We start from the raw sequence: 26,409 nt of genomic DNA, 5'->3' as shown, positions 1-26,409 counted from the left end.
ATGTTTAAGATACATTACTTTCTTCGTTCTTTGCATCTTATTCTAATGTTTAACGTGCAGTGCAAGACCCTGATGTAAAGCAGAATTGCACAATGTAGAGCTGGAAGGTGGGGATAGGAGGTATATTTCTATGGGATTAAACTGTGTTTTTATCATAAGTATGGGAGTGTGCGATCCATTTAAGGTTACCCTAATTCGTAAATACATTAACAAGTAAGATTTAAGTTTTCTCAAGTTGGTTTATGTGGACCAAAAAGCGTAATCCCATGTGGGCTGAAATGCATCACTACTACTAGTTAGTCAAATGTGCTTTAACCACTATCATTCCCTGTGGTAAATCTGGCTTCACTTTGCAAATTTCCAGTAATGCCTTTTAGGGTTTCTCTAAGCATGCATGTTGGCTTTATTAAAAAGATGGCGTTTGTGTTCTTAATAATCTTCCCCATATGTAGTGTGGTTACTTTCTCACTTCATAGTTTATTCATTGGAGATGGATGTGATTTAATGCTTTAATGAGGTCCCTCAAGGCCAAGTTGCAATCCGTCCCTCCTGCCCCCATTCCAGCCAATCAATGCTGTTTATCTCCTAATTATATTTGATGTGATATTTTGAATTTGGTTTTGATTGTAGATGATTACATGAAATAATCATTGTTTTATGAAGGAATCTATCATGTTCTTTTTGCAAAAATGGGTTTTATCAAGGTCTAATCTTGTGTTCGTACTCCAGTTTGTAAAGTTTGCCAACATTGAGGAAGACACGCCCTCCTACCACCGCAGTTACGATTTCTTTGTGTCGCGCTTCAGCGAGATGTGCCACTCCGGTTACGAAGACCCCGATATTCGCACCAAGTGAGTTGAGTGGCTGACGTGATTCCAAATTACAATTCCCCAAACTCCATTTTTAAAATAATCAGACTGATAACTTTAGTTAAAGCTGAATTCAGATTATTAACTTTAAAAAAAACGTTTTAAACTGGATACAATTATAATGTATTCAATAAGACTTACTGTGATAAGCATATATTTACCATATATTTTAAGATATATATTTGTTGATATGGGACACAGGCTTCAATATACCACTTTAAACTTGTAAAACTACCTCACAGTGAGGATAGATATTTGACATTGTAAAATATACCGTACGCCTGATGTTTTAGATAGTGTCGTAACTGCGAAAACAATTTCTGAGGCAGTCTTAAAATTCTGACTACTAAACAAAAGTCAACCACCTAATACTTTAACCACTTCTTGAAATATATTGCTGGCATATTTGCAAACATTAAACACATGGTAATGGTTTGAAATTAAAATTTTGTTTACTACCAAAGCTTGATCTTAGATGTTTTGTAGTACTTTGATGGATTCCCTTCCAAATCTAAAATTTGCTGGATACTCGTGGCCCCCAGGATTCGAATGGCAGGCATTAAGGGTCTTCAGGGCGTTGTGAGGAAGACAGTAAATGATGAGCTTCAAGCCAACATCTGGGATCCACAGCACATGGACAAGATTGTCCCTTCCCTGCTGTTCAACTTGCAAAGTGGCGAGCGCACGGAAAGGTTTGATTTCCTTGTCTTATCCTTTTGACTGACTTTTGAGTTTGCAGCAATATGTTGTCAATTATAAAATCAAGCATTTGTTATATAAAAAACAATTGTAACTGTAAAAATGTAGTTCTTGTGGCATTCCTGGTGTTCTCGCAAGGCACCATTTGTGTTATTGCCCATTTCTTTTTAACGTGTCTTAGTCCTAACACAAATATGAGTCATCACATATCACTAAGCATATACATTTTGAGTAGGAATGATACACTGAACGGAGAATTACAAAAGAGAATTGTTAGAGGTAAGGTGAAAAGACAAAAACTCAGATTCAGAAACACAGATTGCTCCTTTCTTCTTCTAGTGTTAAGAAGATTATCTTTAGTTGTGCCCACTCGATATGCCCACAGGGTTTTTTGGCACGTTAAGAGCAACATGTCAACACAAATCAGAACATTTGGAGCGCTGTGTAATTACTGTAGGCTGCAGATGGTGCTAGTTTCCCATTAATCCTTGTGCACATGGCAAGGCTTGTGACTTCCGACTTTTCTTGCACATCAACAGGACAATTTGTGCTATTGTTCTGGCCACAGGGTTAGTGTTGGAGAAACGCTCAAGCATTGAGTTATAAGCATGTTTTTGCCACTTGAGAGCAAAGTAGCGAAGCCACTGCGAGGTTGGTATCCGCAATGGATAGCGCAGCAGGAGAGATGACTGTGTGAGGTATTTGATGAATAATGTAATCAGCAGCGGACCAACTGAGAATAACGACAACCCCATGCACTAAAATGGCAGCTGCTGACATGACCTATCCACATTTGATTTTCAAAACAATAATTCTTTCCACATTCACAACCTCGTTTAACTGCACAGGCCACAATTTCTGGTAATGTTTTAACATCAATAATGAAGTATAAAAGTTTAGCTAACAATAAAATCGTTGGACTAAACATTTTACTAAATATACTCATATGTGATTAGTAGTACCTAATCTGAAAAAAATAGAATCCGTCCTTTGTTTTCTTTAAGTAATTCAAATTGTATGATCTTCCACCCAAGTTGAACTAATGCTGCTTTTCTTTTGTTCTTTCCTGAAACCCTTGTCCACTTGCACTCCCACTCTCACTAGTCGGTCACCTTCTCCGCTTCAGGCGTCGGACAAAGAGAAAGAGAGCCCGGTGGAGCTGACGGAGCGCTGCTTCCGGGAGCTTCTGGGCCGAGCAGCATATGGAAACATAAAGAATGCGGTCACCCCTGTTCTTATGTAAGATGGACTTCCCACCCTCCCTTTAAGCACAAAGGCTAAAATCTACAAGACAAATTTCTGCTTCATGTCATTAAGAGTCAGTCTCCTCCTCATTTATCTTGCTGTAATGGAGCAGCTCAATTTTCCATTTATTCCTTTCCCTCATTCCGGTCTGCGGCCACCTTCCCCTCACTCTATCCCTTTCTGTCTTTGCACGAAGCCGCTGCAGTGTTGCCAACTCCACAGCACAAGTGACCTTGATTGATTGCAGAGCTTTGTTGTGGGATAATTAGCAGTTTACATAATTCTGTAAATTGCAACAACAACACTGATGTCTCCTGAATGTCAATATAATTTGAAATTAATTTCATTATTGTATCTGTGTCCCTAAAGGCACCTCGACAATCACTCTCTATGGCAGGGAAAGACCTTTGCTGTGCGCTGCTTTAAAATCATTATGTACTCCATTCAGGTAAGGCTGTTCAATAAAAATGTCTTTTGTATTCTATGTTGAAATGTTATAAATAATATCATTAGGGAGAAGCTAGAGATTACCCATAATATAACTAAAACAAATGATTGCTACACTACATAAAATGACTTGCATTAAAAAGCTAAAAGCCAAGCAGAGCAGTTATGATGTGCAAGTTATCATTAAACAATGTTTTTTAGTACAAAAAGTACATCATGTACCATTTTGCGGTGCAGCCAGAAATACCGCTTGTTTGACAAAAATCTCAGGTTGAGCCAAGGAACCTACAAAATTCCCCAACACCACCAACCACTGAACTGTAAATGTTTTTTATTGATTGTTCAAAGGAACAACAAGTAAGGATTTAATAGTTGTGGATCACTAAAGTAACGAAACAGCATTACCTTTATTCCATAATAGCAACCAATAGCAACAGAACTGATTATGTTTTTCCCCTTTGCTGTTTGTTTCAGTCTCAGCATTCCCATTTGGTCATCCAACAGCTTCTTGGCCATCTGGATGCCAACAGCAAGAATTCTGCCACCATCCGAGCTGGCATAGTTGAGGTTTTGCTAGAGGCGGCCGCCATTGCGGCCAGTGGTTCCGTAGGTCAGACAAACTGTGCAAAACCTGTAACATTGTAGTTGAGTCGTCACTCATTTTATTGCTTACTTCACAGGCCCGACTGTACTGGAGGTGTTCAATACCCTGCTGCGACAACTCCGTCTCAGTGTGGACTACGAGCTGACAGGCTCCTATGACGGCAGCACCAACATCGGCACCAAGATCATCAAAGCTCACGAGGAGCGGCAGCTGCAGGAAGCTGTTATCCGAACCATTGGTGAGTTGACTTTTGTGATGTTATTGCTTTATTTGTTTGGTTTGAGTCTGTTTGAAATGTTTGAGAGAAACATAGGATGTGTATGGATATATTTTGCCATATTTTAGACAATACGTTGGGAACTGCTTAGCTCTTCAAGTATCCAAAATACTACTTAGGTAACATAAACAACTTAAGCAATTAGAAATTTGACCCTTTGGCTTTGAGAAAAAAGTGAACGTTAAATGCTATTGGTGTCTTCTTTCAAATCGTGTGGTACTCAACAATTTTTAATTTGATTCCTTTTAATCCTAGCTTCTCCATTTTAATCTTCGCTTTCCCACCGACCCATCCTTTGTGTTTTTCAGGGTCCTTTGCCAACACTTTACCAACGTATCAAAGGTCAGAAGTTATGCTCTTTATCATGGGCAAGATCCCTGTTCCTGGTGTTCACCCACTCCTACCTTCTTCCGTCTCCGGGTAAGGAGCAGTAATTCAAGACTTCATTTAATTTGTTTTTGAATTTCTCCTCTGACCCAATATTGGTGAGTTAATGCTTTTCATGCTCCCTCAGGCCGGAGGGTACCAGAATGATTCAGGTTATGTTACTCAAGTCATTAGTCCAGGTAAGTCTATAAATATTCTTCCACTTTTAGGGTTCATTATTGAAGAGATAAAATATTTTCTATTTTGTTGCAGGTGACTGCAGGTTTTCAGACCACCAACATGCTTACAGCTCTACCTAGCTCTTTCCTGGAGCCTCTGCTGTCTTTGTCCCTCACCGAAGACCCCGAGGTTCGGCTACTGGTGCTGCAAATTCTCCTCAGTCTCATTGACAGGCATGACAACCGGCCTAAATTCTCCAACATAAGGTGTGCCATAATACAGCTTGATGTTAAGTTGCTCACTTTAGCTCAGCTTTTGTTGAATTTGACTTTTTTTTACAGTATTATCACCGACATTTCTGTGCTAAAGCTAAAAGTGGACAAATGCTCCAGACAGGACAACTTATTTATGAAAAAGGTAATTTAAAAAGCCGAAACCGCCTGTGTTTTTTAATTTCATTTCAACATATTCCTCTCTCACCAGCATGGCCAGCAGCTGTACCGACACATTTACTTAGGCTGTAAAGAGCAGAGTAGCGGTAGACAGCACTACGAGAGTCTCTATGCCTTGCTTGGTCTTCTCAGCGTAGAGCTTGCCAACGAAGAAGTGGTTGTTGACCTCATTCGTCTGGCGGTCGCTTTACAGGTATTAATGAAATTTGAAGTTTACATTATTAAGGCAAGCATGTTTTTTTATCACCTAAATAAACAGCCAAAAACCTGTCATAAAACTCTAATGTCCTATTGCTTGTATTTTCATCAGTGCTGTCATAATGTGTAAATTGCCTGTGAGGAGGTGGAAGAATTGCCATTCCTTAGGGATTCTCGACACATTAACTTTCATCAATCTTCCTTTTTTCCCCTCAATGTAGTAAGAAACTCCAGAGGTTGTTAAAGTAACATTATAGATATGCAGTGTTGCACAACATTTATTTAACAAAGGTCACAATTTATACTAGGTTCATCTAGCATCACACCTTCCCAAAATCTCCCTCAAATACCATATTAAATTATATTGATATGGGGGTTTTGGGGTTTTTAAGGGTTATTGTTCTATCTTCGTTATTCATTATCCATTATCCGTTATCGGTCAGTTCATTATACGCTACAAAGCCTAGGAGCCGGGACACTTACTCTCAGCCAAAAGGCTAAGCTAAGGTCCTTGCCCTAAAGCCTTGTTGCGATCATTGCGAATGCACCGTTCCCGGAGGTACTGCAATACCGGGCCGATGCGTGGAGTGGACAGAGCAAGCTCTTATTCCATCTCCGGAATGCAAAAATCAAAAGGCAAGATAGCCGTTCGAAACATTCACGTCGTTGAAGCCGGCCAAGCTAAGGACCTAGCATCAAAGCCTTGCTACAATGAGAAAATATTGATTTTGGAATTTGCTCAAAAATGTACTTACTCAGTGTGCATGTCCTATACCTAGCTCTTTTGTATGAATAGTATTAAAGTGAACCCTTCAAATAATTATGTAATTGTCTATCTAGTAATTGGCATAGATAAGGGAGCATCATTGGTGTTGAAGAAGTAAAAGTGGATGTTTTCCCATTTACATGGTCATCTACATTAATGTTTGTAAATCTCTAGAAAGAATATTAAATACTAATATTTCAGTGACCCTTCCTCAATTCTCATTTCTATCAAATGAAGGACCTGGCTCTGTCCACCGATGAGGCGCTACCTGTTTATAACCGTTGCGCAGTCCATGCGTTAGCTGCCGCCTACCTCAACCTTATTTGCCAGCTCACCACCGTCCCTGCCTTCTGCCAGCACATACACGAGGTCAGTTTGTTTTCTGCGCGATAACTTTACATCCATCCACATACTTCTTTACCTTCCTTCGTCAGGTGATTGAGGTGAGACAGAAAGAAAGTCCTTATATGTTACCGGAGGATGTCTTTGTTGAGGTGCCTCGGTAAGTTTGTGCTACATAGGTTCCATCATGCTTGGAATGCGCTTTTCTTGATGCCTCACCTCGCTTTTCTTAGACTCCCATCCTTGCTCGACAAAGTAGAAGGAGACGTGCTGTTTCTCCAGTCCAAGATCACGGAAGTCCTTGGAGGCAGCGGTTACAACACAGAACGACTGGCCACCCCTTATATTCCTCAGTATACTGGTAAGAAAGTCTTCTTGATGGAGACATCATAGCTTCATCATGGATATGTTGCTTGTGGCTAGGTGTCTGTTTAGGCCCATAAAATTATTTTCTCTAGGCCGTACACCAACTTAACTTGTGATTCACATCTAATTTGGCCAATTGCAGACTTTGTTTTAAGCCCTTTTAGCCTATATGAGCCTATAAATACTAAAAAGGACTCCTTTACCTCTTAAGAACTCTAGCCAATAGTGACCCATTCAAATGATGATTGATAAATTGGTTAGGAAATGAAACACCGGTGTATGTGTATCCCAGCATGTACCCCAAACCTCTACGGATGAAAAGCATGTCATCAGCTACCTACTGTAAATGCAGCACCTGTTGCGACTCAATAATCCATATATAAGGCGCTCCGGATTAAAAGGCTCTTTTCTCAGCTTTTGAAAAAAATGAAGGCTTTTAGGTGAGTGTGGAAAATACGTTACATGTTAAAATTTGATTACTGCACAATAAACATAAAATTAGAGGCACATAATGTAAAATAAACAAAGAATAAAGGAAATAATCGAAATACTCATTTATTTTTCTGGAGTTTCTTGAAAAACTGATCAAAAGACGTCTGCTTTTACCGGATTTTAACAATCCCTCGGAAATCAGCAGGGCACAAGTCATCATGACGAACGATAGGCCGACCTGTCTGAGACTTCAGAGTATTTTGGCAAAATGTCTTTAATTTGGGCAGATGGAATGATGGGTGTGTCCTCCTCCTTGTCGGCTCTGAACTGCTACTGCTTGGCGGTGTCTTCGTTTATAACATTCTATTACGGCTTGCTTTATTTTGATGGCCAGAAAAAGTCTCTTCGTCTTCTTTTCTCCTTAAGCACTTTTCTGCATGTCTTTCGTGGGGTCCGTTGTCAATGATAGCTCTTTGTAGAGGTACAATACAGTAGACTGTTTACAGAGTGGGAAGGGGACACAAAGAACATGCAGGGATTTATGCACACACAACGTGTTACCAGGTAGGACTCTGGGCGCAGCGAATGGCAGCACGTACTGTACTGTATTTTTGACTTCATATCCTGAAAAGCCTTTGCAACCAGAGGCAATACAGTATTTTCTCGTTCAGATACGTTTTAACCTAAAACTTTGTATGTAAGGACATTTGTGAGTGGAGGTACCAGTGTATTAAATTTATGGTGAACCTGTTGTTAAGATGAAGACCGGCTGTCAAAGAGGAAGAGCATCGGGGAGACCATCTCACTTCAAGTTGAAGTGGAGTCCCGAAATAGTCCAGAGAAAGAGGAGGTCAGAGCCAAAAAGTCCTGCACCCAGTCACCCGATGAAAAGATAATTGAACTCACTAACTGTAAACACTGCATCTTTTTTCTGTTTTCACAGCGAACTCCCGCTGAAGAGATCACCTTTGAAACGTTGAAAAATGCCATTGGTATGTCCGCTCAGTCACTCAACGGCGCCGTTTGCTTTCTTACCAAACATCTCTATGAATGTATACACCACTGCAGAGCATTTATCTTGAATTTAGACAGTGCGTTGCTTGACATGGTCAGGGTTTATTGTTATTAAATGGAAATAACCACATTAAAGTTTTTGTGGCCTCAGTAGTGTTTATTAAATGAACAGAAATTGGTTTATTGATTCGCCATTGAGGGTTTTTGCATATTTTTTCTGGCTTCAAAGTGTCTTTTTGAACTAGTGAGGATGTTTGTATTAACCAGTACGTTTGGGTCTGATTTGTGTTTTTAGTTTAAGGCGTTTTGCTAAACAGTGGTTTTCCCATCCAAAATAAATAGTGAGGCCCTATGCATATTTTTGCTGAGGACTGAAAACATGGACTTCTAATATACAAATATAAATAGGAGACAAGATCAACAGCATAACTTATGTTCTAGTATTTACAGTGCATTTGGATCTGATAGCACTGCTTAGAAGACATTTTTGTGAGCAAAACTATTTTGAAAATGAGAACTTTTGTCAAGGGTAATTTGGTCCATGGACCAAAACTATCTAGGCAGTGATGTCAAATGTTTTTTTCATGTAGGAGCTCTATTTTCTTATACTTGGTTTTATCCTGGCCACTAAGTTATAATACAACCGACATATGTTTTGCTTCAAATCCATCTGTATGATATCCAACTGTGTAAAACAAAAACTGAACTGAGCTCTCAACATTATCTTTTGATGTCAAACACATAAAGTATGTTTTGAGTCTGCAGAAAAACTTAACGAATTAGCCCTGTGGTTTCATTAAAGTAGTCAACCCTGTAAATTAAAGCCTTAAAAAGCACTTATGGAAATTTCACATCAACCGACACTTAATGTCACGAGACAAATACCTACACGCGATGCCTTTTCTCGAGATACGCTGAGTCATTCAAACAATCTTGTCGCAGCTTGAGTGTCAAATGGGCCTGACCTGCATTATAGTTCTGTGTTTTAACAGTTGAGTGTGAAAAATTGGAATCAAACCCAAATGTAATGATAACAATGGCCGTTTTAGAAAACAGGGTTCGTACGGGTGCTTGAAATCCTGGAAAATGATTGAATTTTTATGTTGGAATCTGACTGTATGGACCACGCAATTAATGAAGGGAGAGAAAAAAGGTGTGTGAAAATGACAATGATACCCTGCTTGGATGCCTTGTCATTTTGGCGTTGTTATGTGAAGCGTCTACTGTTTGCACCCAAGAGGACCGCTCTATTTAGAAAACCGTCTCTTTTGGCTCTGCTCACTGAGCTGATTCTTTCATTTTTTTTAATGAATTTATTATCAATGATAACATACTGAACCAAATTATACAGTGATTTCTTATTTCATATGTTCCGCAGGGAATCCCCAAAAAATACATGAAATATAAATTAACACATTAACAGATCGAAAATAATTGTAAAATAGCGCAAAATTTTAGCTTTTCACACACTCAACAGATTTAAAGTCTTAACAGCAACACAAAATCTCTAAAATGCAAAACAATAGAATAAAAATGAAAACATTAACAATTCAGTGGTTTAAATCAATGATAAAATGCCAAAATAATTACTATTTAGAATTTTAACCAATTTAGACACATGCCCTTTAAAAATACGCAAAAAATGAATAATGAAATAATGAATGAAATAAATGAAATGAAAATGAGTAGATTAAAAGCAAAATATCAGCAATACCTAAGATTGAAAGCTTAAATGCAGTCTGCGTCAGAACAATCAATTTTAAAAGGAGTCCAAAAGTTGCTCTTTTTTTTGCTTTATATATATATGTATGTATATATATATATATATATATATATATATATATATATATATATTAGTACTTTCCTTTTTTGTTTTCTGTGGGTCGGGTAGGTTGGTTGGATCCCTTAACCACTCAGCTCATAGGGGCACCATTTCCTGTAGTGAGTCTAGGGCAATTGCTGCCTGGTGCCACCCATTCCTATTCAACTCAATTATTAACCAACACCTATAGAGGGCTTTTCGTGTTTTTAAACAAGTGTGACGTATTGAAGCTGCATGTACATTGTTAAAGCAGAATGATAGATTGCATGTCAGTTTATGGTAGCCCATTGACACAAAAATATTGTAGATCATAGAAAGGAACAGCTAACAGCAAGATGGCGACTTTATTTTAGTCATCAAAGTAAAGAAAAAAAACATTCTTTTGATCGGTGCTTGATTTTATTTCCTTTGCAGGTTCTGGGAACATTTTAAAATTGGCTTTAAAATGCTTGAAAAGTGCCTTGAATTTAGCCATGAAAAGGTGTACAAACCCTGGTAAAAAATTGCAGAGTTGCTGTCTTTTCGAGGACTTAGGGATGGATTGACGGTTGCACTGATGGATACATGAATGGATGGATGAAGGAGGGATGGATTCATTGCAAAGACTATTCTTATAAGTTTAACGGCTCCCACAGGAAAACGTTTCCACCTCGTATCAATTGTTGGCTTGTTTTTGTCTCCTACTAGTGGACAGCGTTGGCATGGAGGAGCAGGAGAGGGAACGGAGGAGGCAAGTAGTGGAAAAGTTCCAAAAAGCCCCGTTTGAGGAGATTGCTGCCCACTGCGGTGCTCGGGTACAACATTTGTTCTACTTCAAAACCTCCTTTGTTTTTTTTCTTGTTTTTGGACCCCCTATATACCAGCTGTAAGTCTCACACACAGTTTTCCTGTTTTAATTTGCACAGGCTACACTGTTGCAAAACAAACTTAACCAGATCTTCGAGATTACTATCAGGTGAGAGACAGAAATTATTTATATTAGTCAGCCTCCAGGATAATGACACGATCTCTTGGCAGGCCCCCGCCCAGCCCGTCCGGGACCATCACGGCCGGTTATGGCCAGAGTCAGACTCGCTCGGTGCCCATCTACGAGATGAAGTTCCCCGACCTTTGCGTGTATTGAGGCTACTCAACTTTTTATCCTCCCCTTGGGGGGGGACATTTTGAGGGGGAACGGGATAAAAAACATGCAGCTGCTGCAAGCTAAACACTTTAATAACAAGCCACAATTTCCTCCAGATCGCCATGTAGGACAATCTTGGACAATCTTTTCCATCCTCTGCACTGATTTTCTTTTAGCCTTATTATTTTTTTATTAGTGCTAACAAATAGTGATACCCATCATACCACGGTATTTTACCCGCATTTAATAATTTCACATTCCTTTTTAACAGTCTGAAAACAATGTCTCAACAGCTCATAACAAGTTGCTGTCTTCCTTCTCAAAAATACATACATTCATAGAACTGTATCAATCTTTAAAATCATGTCCAGTCAAGTATGTAGGTTTGTGCGTTCCGATGCGTGTATAAAAATATTATAAAGAAACTCACATTTTAACAGCTGCTTGTCGGCGCCAAATTGAAATATGTAAAGACCACCTAGGAAAAATTAAAACTTGCAAATATGCTTTTTATGGTAAACCGGCCCGTTTCCGCTCAGGTTTTTTGGGAGTCGAGGTTTGTTGCCATAGTGTCCTGACTCATCACTCGTGGGCTGACACCTCCAAACAGAGCAGCATCTTGCCAACTCGAAACCATCCCTGCAGATAAGTTGAAGGTAGCTGGAAACCCCTTTTTAAATAAGGCGACAAATTAAGCATCCATTTGGTAACCGTTATCACCTCAAATTACAACATGCAACATCCTAAAAGACAAATGAAGCGGTTTCTCTGCCAAATGTGGGTAGCACTTGCATTTGTGTTTGGATCATGTGTGTGAACCAACGATCCCAATTGTTGTGGTGCTGTCTTTTATTATTTGCTCATCTTGAAAACCGCCTCATGTCACGTCATATAGGTGTCTGTCCCGTGTGATTAAAATTATTTCTTGTCCAGAACTGAGATCAAACTCTTTTTCACTTGCGGTTTTGACTTGTTACACTTTGTCGTCCGAGTTGTTTCTGAAGCGTCCTGATTGCCATTCTAAAACGACGTGACTCTCCTCGAGTGCCAATGAGCCAAATTACTCGTCATTTCCCCGTCTATTACTGAATAGCTCAGTTTCCAGCGTAGTGCTCGTGTCAGTCCAAGTCTCGTTATGTTGACTTTGCACTTTAAAAATTGGATGACAAAGGCAGCTTTACTTTGTTTTTTTGGGGGCGTTGGCAGAGCGTGAAAGGAAAAATGCCTTAGTGGTCGGTGTGTCCTACCTGCCGTTGCATGCTCCTGTGATGTGATAGTTGTACAATAAAAGTTGCCAGTCGACCACAATTGAGCTTGGCCTTCCATTGTTTTTTTGGGCACTCGGACTCATCATGCAAAAAATGTTGGATGAGTGTTTTTGAATTTACTAAACATTTATGGGAGAGTTTAACCAAGTGTGTCAAGTTTGTTTTCATGAAGGGCCTTAAGGTAGTTAGGATTTATGTTACCTAAATTTTTAATTTAAAGTTAAAACAAGTTTACCTGGATTGTATTGTTTAAAAGCACAGACTAGAATTATATATAAATAGAACTAGAACTATTTGTTGTGTAAAACATGAAAATCAAACTTTTGGTTACGTACATAAACATGAAGCATAAAAATGTCAACTTTTTTATTTATGTGAACCGAAAAAGAATATACGAAATAACTAAGAAGGAACAAAGTGATACGTCAGATTTTTTTTAATTGTACTATTTTACCAAATTTCTAACTTTTTCTAGTAAAATAATATAAATAATTACCCCAGAAATGTATTTGTTATTATGTAATTTTTTTTTTAAGTTTTACTTCTGACAAAATGACAAAAAAATGAGTATCTTACTACTGGTAGTTATTTTTACCTGGTACCTTTTTTGTTTTTCAACAAAACTTCCTTGCTTTTTCTGACCGTCAGATTGTATTTCAGAGGTGCAAGACAAACACATTTGTAGGACATTGTATAACTATACTACAAAATACAACCAGTTATAATATTTAACGAAATCAAATTCTTATCACCCATTGATATAACCATACATTTAAAGAGTGTATAATGGATAAGATCACGTTTTAGTACTCTACATTGCTTGTGCCCTATAGAAAAAGTGCAATGTTATATTATTATTTTTGTATATATATATATATCTATATATATATATATATAAAAAATTTCTTTACAGCTAAGCTTAGCTTTTGCAGGTCAAATGATGGTGGACGGAAGATGGCCTGAAGCTGTGATGGAACCACTCACATTAGCTCAGTAAAAACATTTGAAACGGGGAAACACGAATTACTTAACTGTCCATTAACATGCTAATTACTAGATGGGCTCTTTATTGATAGCCACATGCAAAAATTGGCCCCGCCTTTCTGCCAGCTACTCATCCAACAATCCTCTGCACATCCTTAAGGAGGATATCTGTGAAAATACTGGTCAGCAATCCCTGCGGATTTTTATCGCTGATTTTCTTTGTGTTGCTTTTAAGTCGCGTCCCCCTTTGTAGACGCAGCTTCCTTTCCTGCAGCCTGGCCGGCAACTGATAGGCCTTCCTCTTGCTGCTGGGATGCCTGCGAGACGAACGCCGGAAAGGAACGCTCGAGGAGCCTCCCCCGTCTGCTGGTAAGGTAAAGGTCTTGACTGGTTTGTGTTTGCGTCCAGCGGGTTTTCCCCATCGGAAATGCTCCATGGCGTAGGGGCTCCTCTTGGAGCCTCTATGTCCCAGCTTAGGTCCGGGGTGCGTGTTTCCAGGGGGCTTAGCCCAGCGAAAGTGCTCCATGGAGTACGCCCTCTTGGCATTGTGTGACCCCTGTGCGGGATCTTTGGTTCTGTTCCTGTGGGGTTTACCCCAGCGGAAGTGCTCCATCAGATAGGAACGCCGCCTGTCTGCTTTGGTCCTGGTGTCAGTTTCAGACATGTTGACCTTGGATAGGCCGTCGAATAGTTCGTTTTCCTGGCTGGGGACGGGTGTGGCTGGACGCGGAGGCTCGGTCTGGCTTGCCGATTTACAGGCTTCCAGGCAGGCCTGCAGGGAAGCAATCAGAGGACAGACACACCGTATTTCAATCACTGGTTCTTGATTTTTGCAATCTGGAAAAAATGAACTACTTAATATTCTGAGTTCTTGCTGCTCAGACCTAAAGGGGAAGTTTGAAGTCAAAAGTTGACATTTTACACCAGGGGGAAATCAAAGCGATGGTATCAGAGGAATTGGAGTCGAGGTCAATGGCCTTTACTATAGCTGGAATGTCATTTACGCCAAGGTTCAAATGGTTATCAAAGGGCTTGTTGTGTGTCTGCAATTCCTCAACCTTCACTCACAGGTAAAAGCATTTAAGAATATAATTTTTTGGTATAACTCATTCAGTGCCAGACACTTCTCCAAAATGGGAAGTGTGGGTGTAAGCCAAATTTTGACTCATTATTGAAGACCTACAGAAAATGTAGTTCTGTAGCTATATAGGCATTAGACCTATCAAGAGAAAACTTGAACCCTCATCTTTCATTGGAAAAAAAGTTTCCAGCTTTTTACCATAAATACAGTAAGTAAAATCAAAGGGCAATGATTTTGCTCATCAAGGATTTATATCTAATTATAATTGCAGGAAAAATAATACTTAAAATATATGTATGTGTGTACACACACACATACATATATATATATATATATATATATATATAGATACTTTATTCATCCCCGCAGGGAAATTCACATTTCCAGCAGCATCCCTGAGCTGAGAACAATACAATAATAAAGCAAAAAGAATACAATATACAAATACCCAGTGTGACGTGCAAATGCCCACTGTAGCGTGTTATATAGAATAACTAAATAGTGCTACACAGAATACATATTGCAATAAGATTCGGTAATATGCAATGTAGGTGGTGAGGCTTACTGTGGGCTTTTACTCTGCCGGGTAGAGTTAAAGAGCTTCATGGCGTGTGTATGTATATTTCTGCCGTCTGAGACAGTTTGCTCAATTTGAGTTGTTTTCTAAATATCTGATCTCATTTAAATGTATATATTTTTTTTACTAAAAGGAAAAAATAATGGTTGATAATATAAAAATATAATCTGTTATATCCGAAAGTTTTGCTTATTTAAGGACTTTTTTAGTTTCAACAGACGAGTTAAAATTTATTCAAATAATAAAATAACCCATTAAAGTCAGTTTTTCTGTGTATTTTTCTCTTTTTTTCATATATGAAATTTACTCTTCATGATAATGTTCAATCAGTATCCAAGACACTTTATAATTCTTCCAATTTAGATTTAGATTTTTTTTAATTGAACTACAATTTAATAAGTACCACTAAACAAACAAAAAGGCAATCATTTTATCAGCCAAATGTTCCACTTAAATTTATTGAAGGATTTTAATAATTTCGCATTTAATTTGGACTTTTATCAAGTGTAATAATAGCCTTGATAATAAATATACTGTATAACAGACTAGATTTCCTCAAAATAAGAAAATATTTAAAAAAATGATAATAAACTAAAGAACACTCTAATGAACCAAAACTCAAATTAATTCTTGAAACGGGTATTGATGCTAAGTCCACCAAATAGGCTTTTTTTAAGGAAGCTGATTTATCAATTTGTATGAAACAAATTCTGAATGTCATATTTTGTCATGGTATGTTGCTGTTTAAATAAACGCCCCCTAGTGGGGTTAGACCACTTTCCTTGTGTCCTTCGTTTGGGTCTGTTCGACTTCTCGTGACATATTTTGTGTTTGCGACTCACCAGCATTTGTCCGCTGTAGACCTTTTTGCAGTTTGAGCAGTCTGACGCAAACGTCGGGATGCACATAAACGCCAGCAGAACCAGCGACAGCCAACATGGAGACCTCATGCTCCAAATGTCTGATGTGCAGCTGCTGCAAAAGCAGTGAGAGAACCCGTCTTTAGTACATCAACTCTTGCTCTAAAAGCGTTCAATCTTTGTGCATAACACAGTATCGTTTACATTTTAATTAAAAAGCTGGCTCAGGCAGCACCTGGAGGGTGATTTGAACGAATTTGCTACTCAATGTCCAGGGTGGGACATAAAGCGAGAAATGTCGTAACTCACTACATATGGTTGTGTTTAACAGCTCAATTTTTTAGCTGTTATTAATTGGCATTGACATGATTAATTCCTGCACAGTAAACAATAAAACTACTGGTGTAGGGTTCACCAACATTTTGGAAGCTGAGCGCTACCAGTTTGATCTGCATTTCTGAAATAAAAACGTTTACTGTTGTCATGATTATTGATTTGGATCACCTGTGCCTGCTCATTTGGCGCCAGTTGCTGCGGGCTATCTGATTGGTTCCCTGTCCCTTTGTAAGCCCAGTCCTGTCACTCTCCGGTTGTCAGTCCGTCAGCGAACCTCTGTTGTTACAAGGCAAGCATTTTTGACCCCGACTCCCGCCTGTCCCGTTTATGCACCCGTTTTTCCACCTGTCCGTTCCTGATCTCCTCGTTTGTCTCCGGCTGCGACCTGTTTTTGATCCCGACCACATCTGCTCTTCCGTCCTGGCTTACGACCCGTTTTTGACCCAGACCACGTTTTTGCTCTACCGTCCCGGCTATTGACCTGTTTTCCGTCCTTTACACCGCCATCTGCCGCTACGGAAGATCCACTTCCGTATTCGGATCACGATCAGATTGTATGAGCGACTTGCTTCCCATGTCCAGCAAGCACTGGATTGCCGGCGCTGCCTTTCCCCTATAAATTTGTGAGAAACCTTACGCGGTCTACTATTTGTGCTGGTCGTGACAACTCTATTACCATTTGAAATGTGTCACTGCATACAGTATATAGTCATAATTGTATAATATTTCCATTTATATCCTTTTCATTCTTTCAATCAGGACGTTTTAATCAAGTAAAAAATGTCGTGGTAATTTTTGCACCTTATGATTATCCATGTTTTTGACTATAGTTATTCACGTTATCTCAATGCATCCATTCATTTAGTCATTATACAGTCTATATTGTTATAAGTCATGGGTGGGCAACAATTTGAAGTTTGTTGCCGAATGGGGTCATCCTGGAAACCATTTATATATATATATATACATGGCAGACATCCACATGTTAAATTTCTTTATATTTGTTTTAAAATAAATTGGTATCGTCAAATACATTTTAAAACATTCACAATTAAGCAAATAAGAAGTTTCAGTTTTAAGCACTCAACTGGACATTTAGTTAGTCACTTGCACTCGTTTCTTGGTTTTTATTGGAAGGAAGGAATGACAAGGCGTGATTCTTCGATCCATTGTTTGACGGATTGACTAAGCTTGACAGGCGGGCGAAGGCTTGGCGGGAATGGTCGCAGACAGGCGGAATCGTCGTGTTGTTGGTCGGGGCTGGAGAAGAAGGGCGTCGTTGTGTTCGGAAATGTGATCAGGAATCAGACGGGCAGGGCAGGTCGTAGGCAAATTTGGAAACGGGTCGGCAACGGAGATCAAGTAGAAGAAAACAGGAGGCAGGCAAAGAGTCGGAGGTACGGGCTTTCTGAGCAGATGGCAACAGGTAGCATAGTACTATCAGACATCTTGTTTCCTGAAGCTGAGGATTTAAATGGACAGGGTGCGCCAATCAGCTGTCCTGGCTGTTGGCGCCAAATCCTGAGCACAGGTGTTCCAGATCCGTCATGCAGGGGTTAGCACATTTGCTTTTCATGTGAAATGTCCCTGGTTTGAACCGGGTGGAAACATTTGTTGCTGGCTGGTAACCAGTTCAGGGTGTCCTCTGCCCACTGTCCGAAAAAGCTGGGATGGGCAACAGCACCCCCGCGACCCTACTGAGGATAAGCGGTGCAGATAATTGATGGATGGATGGATGAAACATTTGTTGGCCTGGAAAGGAATGTGTGCCACCAGGCTGTACTTGCCCAAGACACATCACAGTAAATGGTGCACTTATGACCCTAGTAGTTGACACAATTGATATTTTTACTGTTGTATAGTTTTAACATTTTTGTAGTATTTCTGGACATTTTTTCTAGTTTTTGTGCAGTATTTCTGCAGTAGTATTTCAAGAGTCAGTATTCCCGTAAAAGTATTTCTTAAGTATTTTCATAAAGTTTTTTTTATTGTTTTTCCTCAAGTAATATTTCTGTAGTAGTATTTTTGTATTAGAGTATAATATTATATACATTAAAATATATTCTCTAGTAGAATTTTTGTTGTAATTTTATAGTATTTTTTTTCTTTTCAGAATGATAGCTAAATGATATACGAGCTTCATGTTTTAAGCATTACATTTGATATTTAGTTTTGCGGTATTTCAGAAGTAGTGTTTTTGTTGAAGTTGCACAAACGGACAACGGGGACGAAGTTGGGACCCAAAAAATTCTGTACTAGTAGTCCTTTATTTACTTTTGTATATATTGCCATTCTATTTTGACCATTTTTGTTTGACAGGCTGGATGAGAGAGCCTGACATGTGGCCCAAAGGCTGAAGTTTGCCCACCCCTGTTCTAAGTGGTGTTCTGATTTACTGTCAGGAGCGAGGTCTTTGAGTCTTATCAAACCACGAGCAGGATTCAGCCTGGACCCGGCTTGGACTGGTGAAGCTGGGATTCAGGGAATTTTCCACTGACTTATGTTTTTGTAATAACACGCTGTGTTCCAACCCTTTGGCATATAAATTATTATGAGCCATTTTGAAAGCACTATTGTAAACCATCACAGCTTTTTCTGTACTCACAATCTCATTATATTCTGTTTTATTTGATTTTATCAGTCTTATTGTAATCTAAAACCTCAACGGGATTGCTCAAATCCAGCGCTTGTTTGTACACGTCGTGTTGCACAAACCCAGACAATAACTGAACACATAGAAAGTCTCCCTCTGTTTCATTAGAAGGTTGTAATCATTAGAAGTAGGGTCAAGCAGTAAAACATCATGACAGTTAGAAGTCAAATATTTTGAGAAAATCACAATCACCCATCACTATTTTCAAAACCCCTCCGCAGACTACTTGCATTGGTGACCCCACCTCTATAGTTAGCAAGATAAGTTGAGTTTAGAGCAAGGGAGGGCAAGTAAGGTTACCATTTACCGGCATCAGTGCTGTCACCAGTTGTTTTTAATATGTACAAATTGCAGGAATATTATTTTTACCATGAATGTCAAGTAATTTTAAGGAAAAAAAATTAAAATGTTTTTTTGAGGATCATTTTTGTGCGGATCATTTTTGTGCTAAGAGTCATGGTTAGTGGCACAATCGGGTCTGAAAAATCCAGGCTGACTCCACACGGACCACGGATATAAAATTCCTAACCAGCCTGAGCCTGATCCGTTAACTTGATTTGAAGGACTCAGCCCAAAGTAAACTCGAATGTTCATATTCTATTTTAAAGAAGTAGGGAGAAGGAGGGTTTCTCTCTTGCTGATTTTTTTTTCTAATTATACACCCCTCAATGCCTTTTTCTTTGTGGAGAAACTGCTTAACGGATTCCGTCCGCCTCTCACACCGCTGGGCTCGCAGGCCCACCGAGTGCTCAGGGCGCCAATGGGCGCGTGGACATAGTGTCGTTAGCGCAAAAGGGGGAAAGAATCCATCGTGCAGATCTTCCACGAAAAAACAAAGAACAATGACGCGTGAATAATTATGGAAAAAAGAAGTTAGCAAGGGAGATGTGCGGCCCGAACCTGAACTTGAGCTTGACGTTGACAAATTTCGGTTCGGGCTTAGGATCTAACGTTTAGTCAGGAGAGACTTTTAAATATCAGTAGTATAAGTTTGAAAAACGAAATATCAAGTATCCTAAAATTTAGCAGCACATTTTAGATATTTTCAACCATCCATCCATTTTCTCATGCTTATCTGAGGTTGAGTCGTGGCGGCAGCAAGGAAGACCAGCCCTAGCAATCGGCAGCCACTTCATCCAGCTCGTCCGATTCCGAAGCGTATCCAGACAAAACTGAAGACGTTGTCTCTCCAGCGTGTCTTGGCTCGTCCCCGGGGCCTCTTGCTGTTGGGACACGAGGACACACTGGGAGCACCTCCCGAGGGAGTTGTCCCAGAGGTATCCTGATCAAATACCCAAGCCACCTTAACTGGCTCCTCTCTTTCTTCTTCACCAAAACAGACCAGTGGAGGGTCTGCATGACTGCATACGTTGCACTGATATGTCTTGTCAAATTCGTGTTTCATCCTGCCCTCGCTCATGAACAATACCCTGAGCAACTTTAACTCCTCTACTTGGGAGACTATCGAATTCCCAACCCGGAAAGAGCATGCCACCATTTTCCGGCTGAAAACCATGGTCTCGGACTTAGAGGTGCCGATTTTCATCCCGGCCGCTTCACACTCTGCTGCAAACCGCTCCAGTCAGAGCTGAAGAAGTCAACAGCTTCATCATCTGCAAAAAGCAAACATGCATTGCTGAGGCTTCCAAACCGGACTCCTTCCCCGCCAAGGCTACGCCTAGAAATTCTGTCCATTAAAGTTATGAATAGAATCAGTGACAAAGGGCAGCCATGGCGGAGTCCAACTCCCACTGGAAACAAATCCAACTTACTGCTGGCAATGCAGACAGGGGCCACATGGGCCAGATAAGACTATAGCTCGTACTCCCCGGGGCACCCCCTAAAGGAATCCCAGAGGAACATGTCAAATGCCGCTTCAAAGTCCACAAAACAAATGTAGACTGGATAGGCAAACTCCCATACACCCTCGAGGCTCCTGCAGTCCTACAAGAATTTCCATGGTTCCAGTAAATTGAAGCGTGACGTAAATCACTGACTCATTTTTGCCATTTCTCCTGATTTTTCAGGGCAAGGTATGCACTGATTGTGTCCATAATTGTGTCCCTGATTGTGTTTGATCCATTTCATGCAACTTAATAATCTCGTGGGAGTTAAACTTGAGCTGGGTGAGAAATACCCAATCCCAAATCTCTTTTTGTGTGTTGTCTGCAAACAGAAAACAACACAATACGTCAGCCTGGTTATGCGAGACTTCGTAACACGAGTTTTTTGACAAGCGTCCAAGTTTGAGCAGAAACGATTCTCTTTCCCACAGCTTTTTATATTTTTATAGAGAGGTTCACCGCAATGAACGTTTGCGTTTTGTGTTCATTCATCCATCAAGATTATTGCTGTCTTACAAGAGGACGAATTTAGTAGGGTTCACTGTAATTTGCGTGAAGCTAAAATTTTAGTGGCTTTTGGTTAAGATAACAATTTTGCATGAATGATGAATGAATGATTCTCTTCCTTAATGTTGCATTTTATTGTCATCGTTTTGTTTAATGGTTATTGCATACCCCAGAAAAAGTCTTGCGTAAAACCAGACAGTCTTTCAAGGAGTTTATTTGAAATCCACCTGCAATCCAAAAACAACTCAAAAGGGAACCCTTTTCTCATCCACTCTTAACTCCCAGAGTGAAAGCTATTTCTTGGTCTCTGCAACACATTGTAACATTTTAACATTAACTGCTACTCTATTTTTGTTTTTTTTTACCCTTTGCTTTTCAGGGTCAGGCAAGTCTCTTGGGCCTAAATCATCTGCAGTAATGTTTGCTGCTATTGAGAGGATAAATAATCAATCCCCATGAGTCAGATCATATCTAGCATTACTGTAGTACAATAGACGATTTTAGGTTCAGTGCTTTCGGAGTGCTGGGAACCCAGTTTGTCTGACTGGTTAAAAACATTATTTTGATTTCACTTAAAGTGATATAACATGTGCAATTTAATTATGATAACATTTTAATTATTATTTTGCCTAAGCCTATTTATTTAATAAGGCTGTTTCATCAATTAAATGTTAGATTCAAGGCCATTTTTATTAATTGAATGTTCCTTTTGTTTAATTGAATTATTACTCCGCCGCTATGCCCCAAGTGACACTAGCCGAGTGGAAGAGGTGTGGGGAGGCGGAGAGAACGGTGCTAGGAATAAAATGGACTGAAGCGAAGCAGTGGGGTATTTCTGACGCTGCGTTGTTCATATTTTTGTATATTCATTTTTATTCATATTGCGATTTTCATTATATCTAAGCCTATCCTGTCCTTTTTAAAGTAAAAGAGAGTTTTAAATGCTATTGTTTTTGGGGGTGCTTGGGTTGAATTTACCCTTAAAAACGGGCTGGATACGCCCTTGCTGTAGTGGTATTTTGTAGAATATTTAGTATTTTTTTTGTTTTCAGAGCTAAAGTAAAATAAGACAGTGCTTAAAAACAAGGACCCAATTAAAAAAAACATTGTAGTATTACTGTGGTTGTATTTTTGTAATTTTTTTGTAGTTTTTCTGCAGTATTTTTATAGTATTGTAATACTGTAGATGTATTTTTGTAATATTCGTCTAGAAGTTCTGCAGTATTTCTGCGGTTGTATTACTGTAAACGTAATGTAATGTAATGAAAGTAGTTTGTAGTCAAATAACACTAAATTGAGCCGATAAAATGTTAGCATAAGATTTAAAAGCAAACACAAACTACAAAACTTAATTTGGTTAAAATTTAGTCCTCTTTTTTGCTCTCAAAATATACAAAGGCACTACATTTGTTTAGTTTAAATTTACTTTTTTAGAAAAGATGCACAAAACGAGTAAACAATTTTACTTATTTTAAGTATTTTTCTTTTGTTTCAGTATGTTCTTTTTCAGCTTAATTTTCTCGCAAAGTAAGAAAAGTGTTTAAAATTAGCAGTTATCTGTAAAATGAAAAAAACTAAAAAAAATCTGTCAAAATTTGTAGTTTTAAAGACAGTCAGATATTTAAATCATATATATGTTTTTGTTCCACTGGCAGATTATTTTCTCTTTTTATGTATTATTTTATAACTGTAGTTTCCGTTTGGGTCAATTGAAAAAAAAAAATACTACTTAAAAAAAAACAAAATATCTGCCAGTTAGACAAGAAGACTTTGTGTAGTGCGTTTTTGTTGAATAAAAATTCTTAAAAAAAGGGAATTAAAACAAGTAAATATTCCTTTCTATAATAAATCAATTTACTAATTCATTTCAAAATAACTGTTGTTTTTCTCTTGTCTTACAAAAAAAAGTGTTTCAATGCCGAATTATCGCCGCAAATCATCCTGACTGGTTGATAATCTGATTTATCAGGGGAAAAAAAACAAAATAAGGGAAAAAGGAAATGAATTTTTACCAGAAAAATATTTTGCAACGTCTACTCCCCCCCCCCCATTCTTTAGGGCATGGGTCACCCGAGAACACTTGAATAGCCTGCAAAAATCTCACCAGTAAAGAGTAACTGTGATTTTCTAGGAAATTGGATTTCTAGCAAATTCTAGCCCACCTAAACCCAACTTGTAACATGACAAATGTGGCAATAACACCATAGTAACAACATTTTATCTCGATGGATAGGATTTATATCGATTGTCTAAAATGTAAACACAAACTTTCAGATTATTTCCCTTTCTTTACAAGTCGCACAACACCAGATTAAAAAGAAAAGAATGGTAGGAAAATCGTTAAACTCACAATGGGAGACTTAAGCAAATGATTGTTATAATGATAATAGATATTATCATTCATTTATATGATTTATGGAAGAAGCGTCCAAGGTTTTTTGCAGGGACAGGTCTCTTCTAAGTCGAACCTTCCTGTATGGAGTTTACATGTTCTCCCCGTGCTTGCGTGGGTTTCCTTCGGGCACTCCGGTTTACCAAAAAAAGGTTAAAAAATTGTTAATGTAGAAATGATGACCAAGCTGGTAGCTGTTCGGGCTAATTGGTTACAAAATGTAGCTCTCGTTTTCATCCATCCATTATCTGCACCACTTATCCTCAGTCTTGTCGCGGGGGTGCTGGAGACCATCCCAGCTGTCTTCGGGCAGGGGACACCCTGAACTGGTTGCCAGCCAGTAGCAGGGCACACAGAGACAGACTACTCACTCGCTCATTCTCATTTAGGGACAATTTTGGACCGGCCAATTAACCTGACATGCATGTTTTTGAAATATGGGAGGAAACCAGAGTGCCAGGAGGAAACCCACGCAAGCATGGGGAGAACATGCAACGTTTGATCCCATGACCTCAGAACTGTGCTGCTCACGCGCTAACCACTGCGCTGCCGTGCTACTGCTCTCATTTTCAAAACTAATCGATTAAATTAAGCTTTTAAAAAGTTTGTGACCCCTGCTCAAGGGATTAATTTTAAATATGAGGAAAAAATGGTGAAATGTTTTTATGGATTTACTGTTATAAATGCGTGAATTTCAAAGCTGAAAGCAAAATGTCATCCAGTTGGTAAAACTAAAGTACCCAAAGCTATCAACACACTAAACGGCAGTTTTTGTGCAATTTCTCTGTTATAAGTGCAATACCCTGGTTTTTTAATATCCCGGTTAAGTGCAATAGAGCGGTTATGTTCAGTTTTTACTTTAGCTGCTCTTGACTTAGTTCTGAAACAGTTATGCAGACATATTTTATTTGCATGAAAAGTATTTTATTTGCAGAAAAATTCTTTACTCTTTTTTTTGTACTGTTAAATTTTTACATTGTACTGTTTACCTATTTACACTTGACTTCATTTCCATACTACTTCATAAGATTTTTCTGTTGTCACGTTTACTGTTACAGTTTTACGTGCATTATCCCCGTTCAAGTGCAATATCCCGGTTATGTAAAGTTTTTACTTTAGATGCTCTTGACTTAATTCTAAGACAGTCATGCAGAAGAAGTGTTGTATTTGGAGATGTATTTTATTGCAAAAAAGTCATTTATTTGTTTTTGTACTGTCATAGGTTTTAACTAAGTGCAATATCCCAGTTCGAGTGCAATGTTCCTGTTGTGTATAGGTTTTTTTCAGGTCTAAAGACTCTATGTTAGAGGTAAACACATTATGTTTTTTCTATCCACGAGTCTTTATATTGTACATTTCTTTGTTTTTATTTTTTTCAACTGGAGTGCAACTATATTCCTGTTGAAGAAATGCAATAATAATAAAGGTGATTCTGAACATGTTTTCTAATATTACTTAAAGACTATATAAAAAACATTTTGCAAAGCTAGTTTGACTTGTTCTAATCATCTACAACCCAAAAATATTCCCATTTGTAAAAACGAATAAACGATTATACACAGATTGAGCCTTGGATAATGTTTCTCAGAATTCCAATGTAATTTCTTGGTCTGTTTTCATTGTTTGTCCATGATGCTCCTGAAAGCTTGGAAAACGCTGACATGAATCATTCAAATCACCCCCACCCCCCATCCTTCTTGCCTAGTTTGGTTACAAATGAGTTGTAAATCCCCCAACCCCCCAGCCCTTGAAATTTACGCTTTTATTAACCACAATCAAATGATCAACAGCTATAATCCATCCAATGCAAGCATATCCAACTAGAAAATATTCCTACCTTTCTCGAATGTTAAGTTGTTGTTCCGTGTATTTATGTATTTTTTCCTCCCCTCCTACGACTTCTTTTTCTCTTTCTGTCACTCTGCGCCTCTTCTCCTGTTTCTCTCTGTTGAGGCGCTTTTCTCGCAGCTCTTTTTATAGAGCCGCTGCAAGGCCTCGGGGTGTGTGATGGACATGAGGGATCTCCTACTCAGAGTGGGCGGGGTAACAAGCTGTCCTTTTTCTGCGAATGCTTGCTAGCATTTTTTTATCCCAAGATATGGTAAATGGACTGCATTTATATAGCTCTTTTTCAAGTCACTGAAAACCTCCCAAAGCACTTTACAATGTACTTCACACTTATACATTCAAACTCTCAAGACATATGTGCTGATGTTATTTTGACAGTTGACCTGCTGCATTCAAATGCTTGAATTTTATTGTGTGTTTTCAAGGTTTAAAAAGTGCTTGAATTTTGGGTGTAGTGCTTGTAAATGCTTGAAATTGTTGCCATGTTTCTCAACAAGTCTGCTTAAAATGATGCTGACACTGCTCTCTGGTGGTTTGGCTTTGCCAGTGCATTCCCTTTGACCCCTTGTGATTAAAGGCAGCTGTTAGATAGATAGATACTTTATTCATCCCCGAGGGGAAATTCACATTTCCAGCAGCATCCCTGAGCTGAGAACAATACAATAATAAAGCAAAAAGAATACAATATACAAATACCCAGTGTGACGTGCAAATGCCCACTGTAGCGTGTTATATAGAATATCTAAATAGTGCTACACAGAATACATATTGCAATAAAATTCGGTAATATGCAATGTAGGTGGTGTGGTTTAATGTGGGCTTTTACTCTGCCGGGTAGAGTTAAAGAGCCTCATGGA

General features: G+C 38.8%; 2 protein-coding genes and 1 pseudogene across 3 annotated transcripts in view; 1 reads left to right on the top strand and 2 right to left on the bottom strand.

Annotated features, from left to right (window-relative positions):
* The window catches only part of LOC148346682 (protein EFR3 homolog B), a 34,140-nt gene extending 21,630 nt beyond the window's left edge, over positions 1 to 12,510 (top strand). Inside the window, exons 5-23 of the mRNA XM_088325054.1 lie at positions 730 to 851; positions 1,412 to 1,561; positions 2,673 to 2,807; positions 3,183 to 3,261; positions 3,735 to 3,870; positions 3,941 to 4,102; positions 4,450 to 4,561; positions 4,656 to 4,707; positions 4,781 to 4,953; positions 5,029 to 5,104; positions 5,171 to 5,332; positions 6,341 to 6,472; positions 6,538 to 6,605; positions 6,679 to 6,806; positions 8,002 to 8,093; positions 8,187 to 8,235; positions 10,767 to 10,873; positions 10,985 to 11,034; positions 11,097 to 12,510. Of these exons, the coding sequence (XP_088181180.1) occupies positions 730 to 851; positions 1,412 to 1,561; positions 2,673 to 2,807; positions 3,183 to 3,261; positions 3,735 to 3,870; positions 3,941 to 4,102; positions 4,450 to 4,561; positions 4,656 to 4,707; positions 4,781 to 4,953; positions 5,029 to 5,104; positions 5,171 to 5,332; positions 6,341 to 6,472; positions 6,538 to 6,605; positions 6,679 to 6,806; positions 8,002 to 8,093; positions 8,187 to 8,235; positions 10,767 to 10,873; positions 10,985 to 11,034; positions 11,097 to 11,202 (2,091 nt within the window). The 3' untranslated portion in view covers positions 11,203 to 12,510. The remainder of the gene's footprint in view (positions 1 to 729; positions 852 to 1,411; positions 1,562 to 2,672; positions 2,808 to 3,182; positions 3,262 to 3,734; positions 3,871 to 3,940; positions 4,103 to 4,449; positions 4,562 to 4,655; positions 4,708 to 4,780; positions 4,954 to 5,028; positions 5,105 to 5,170; positions 5,333 to 6,340; positions 6,473 to 6,537; positions 6,606 to 6,678; positions 6,807 to 8,001; positions 8,094 to 8,186; positions 8,236 to 10,766; positions 10,874 to 10,984; positions 11,035 to 11,096) is intronic.
* On the bottom strand, positions 5,875 to 6,022 carry LOC148346683 (U2 spliceosomal RNA; annotated as a pseudogene).
* LOC148346681 (uncharacterized) lies at positions 9,530 to 25,665 on the bottom strand. Of its 2 annotated transcripts, none has more exons than XM_088325056.1 (3): positions 25,542 to 25,635; positions 15,955 to 16,084; positions 9,530 to 14,226 (listed from the first exon to the last, which is right to left on the bottom strand). In XM_088325056.1, exons 2-3 carry the CDS (start codon positions 16,060 to 16,062, stop codon positions 13,585 to 13,587), a joined length of 750 nt encoding a protein of 249 aa, XP_088181182.1. In that variant the 5' UTR covers positions 16,063 to 16,084; positions 25,542 to 25,635; the 3' UTR covers positions 9,530 to 13,584. The 2 variants fall into 2 exon arrangements, with proteins under 2 accessions (XP_088181182.1, XP_088181181.1); XM_088325055.1 differs by having other exon boundaries at positions 9,533 to 14,226; positions 15,955 to 16,087; positions 25,542 to 25,665.
* Positions 25,666 to 26,409: the final 744 nt, after the last annotated feature.

The sequence above is a fragment of the Urocampus carinirostris genome, chromosome 20, assembly GCF_059441175.1.
Source record: "Urocampus carinirostris isolate Australia breed hairy pipefish chromosome 20, RoL_Ucar_1.0, whole genome shotgun sequence".
Taxonomy (NCBI): Eukaryota; Metazoa; Chordata; class Actinopteri; order Syngnathiformes; family Syngnathidae; genus Urocampus; species Urocampus carinirostris.
Note: the sequence above shows the minus strand (reverse complement) of the source record. Positions and strands in the feature narration are given on the sequence as shown.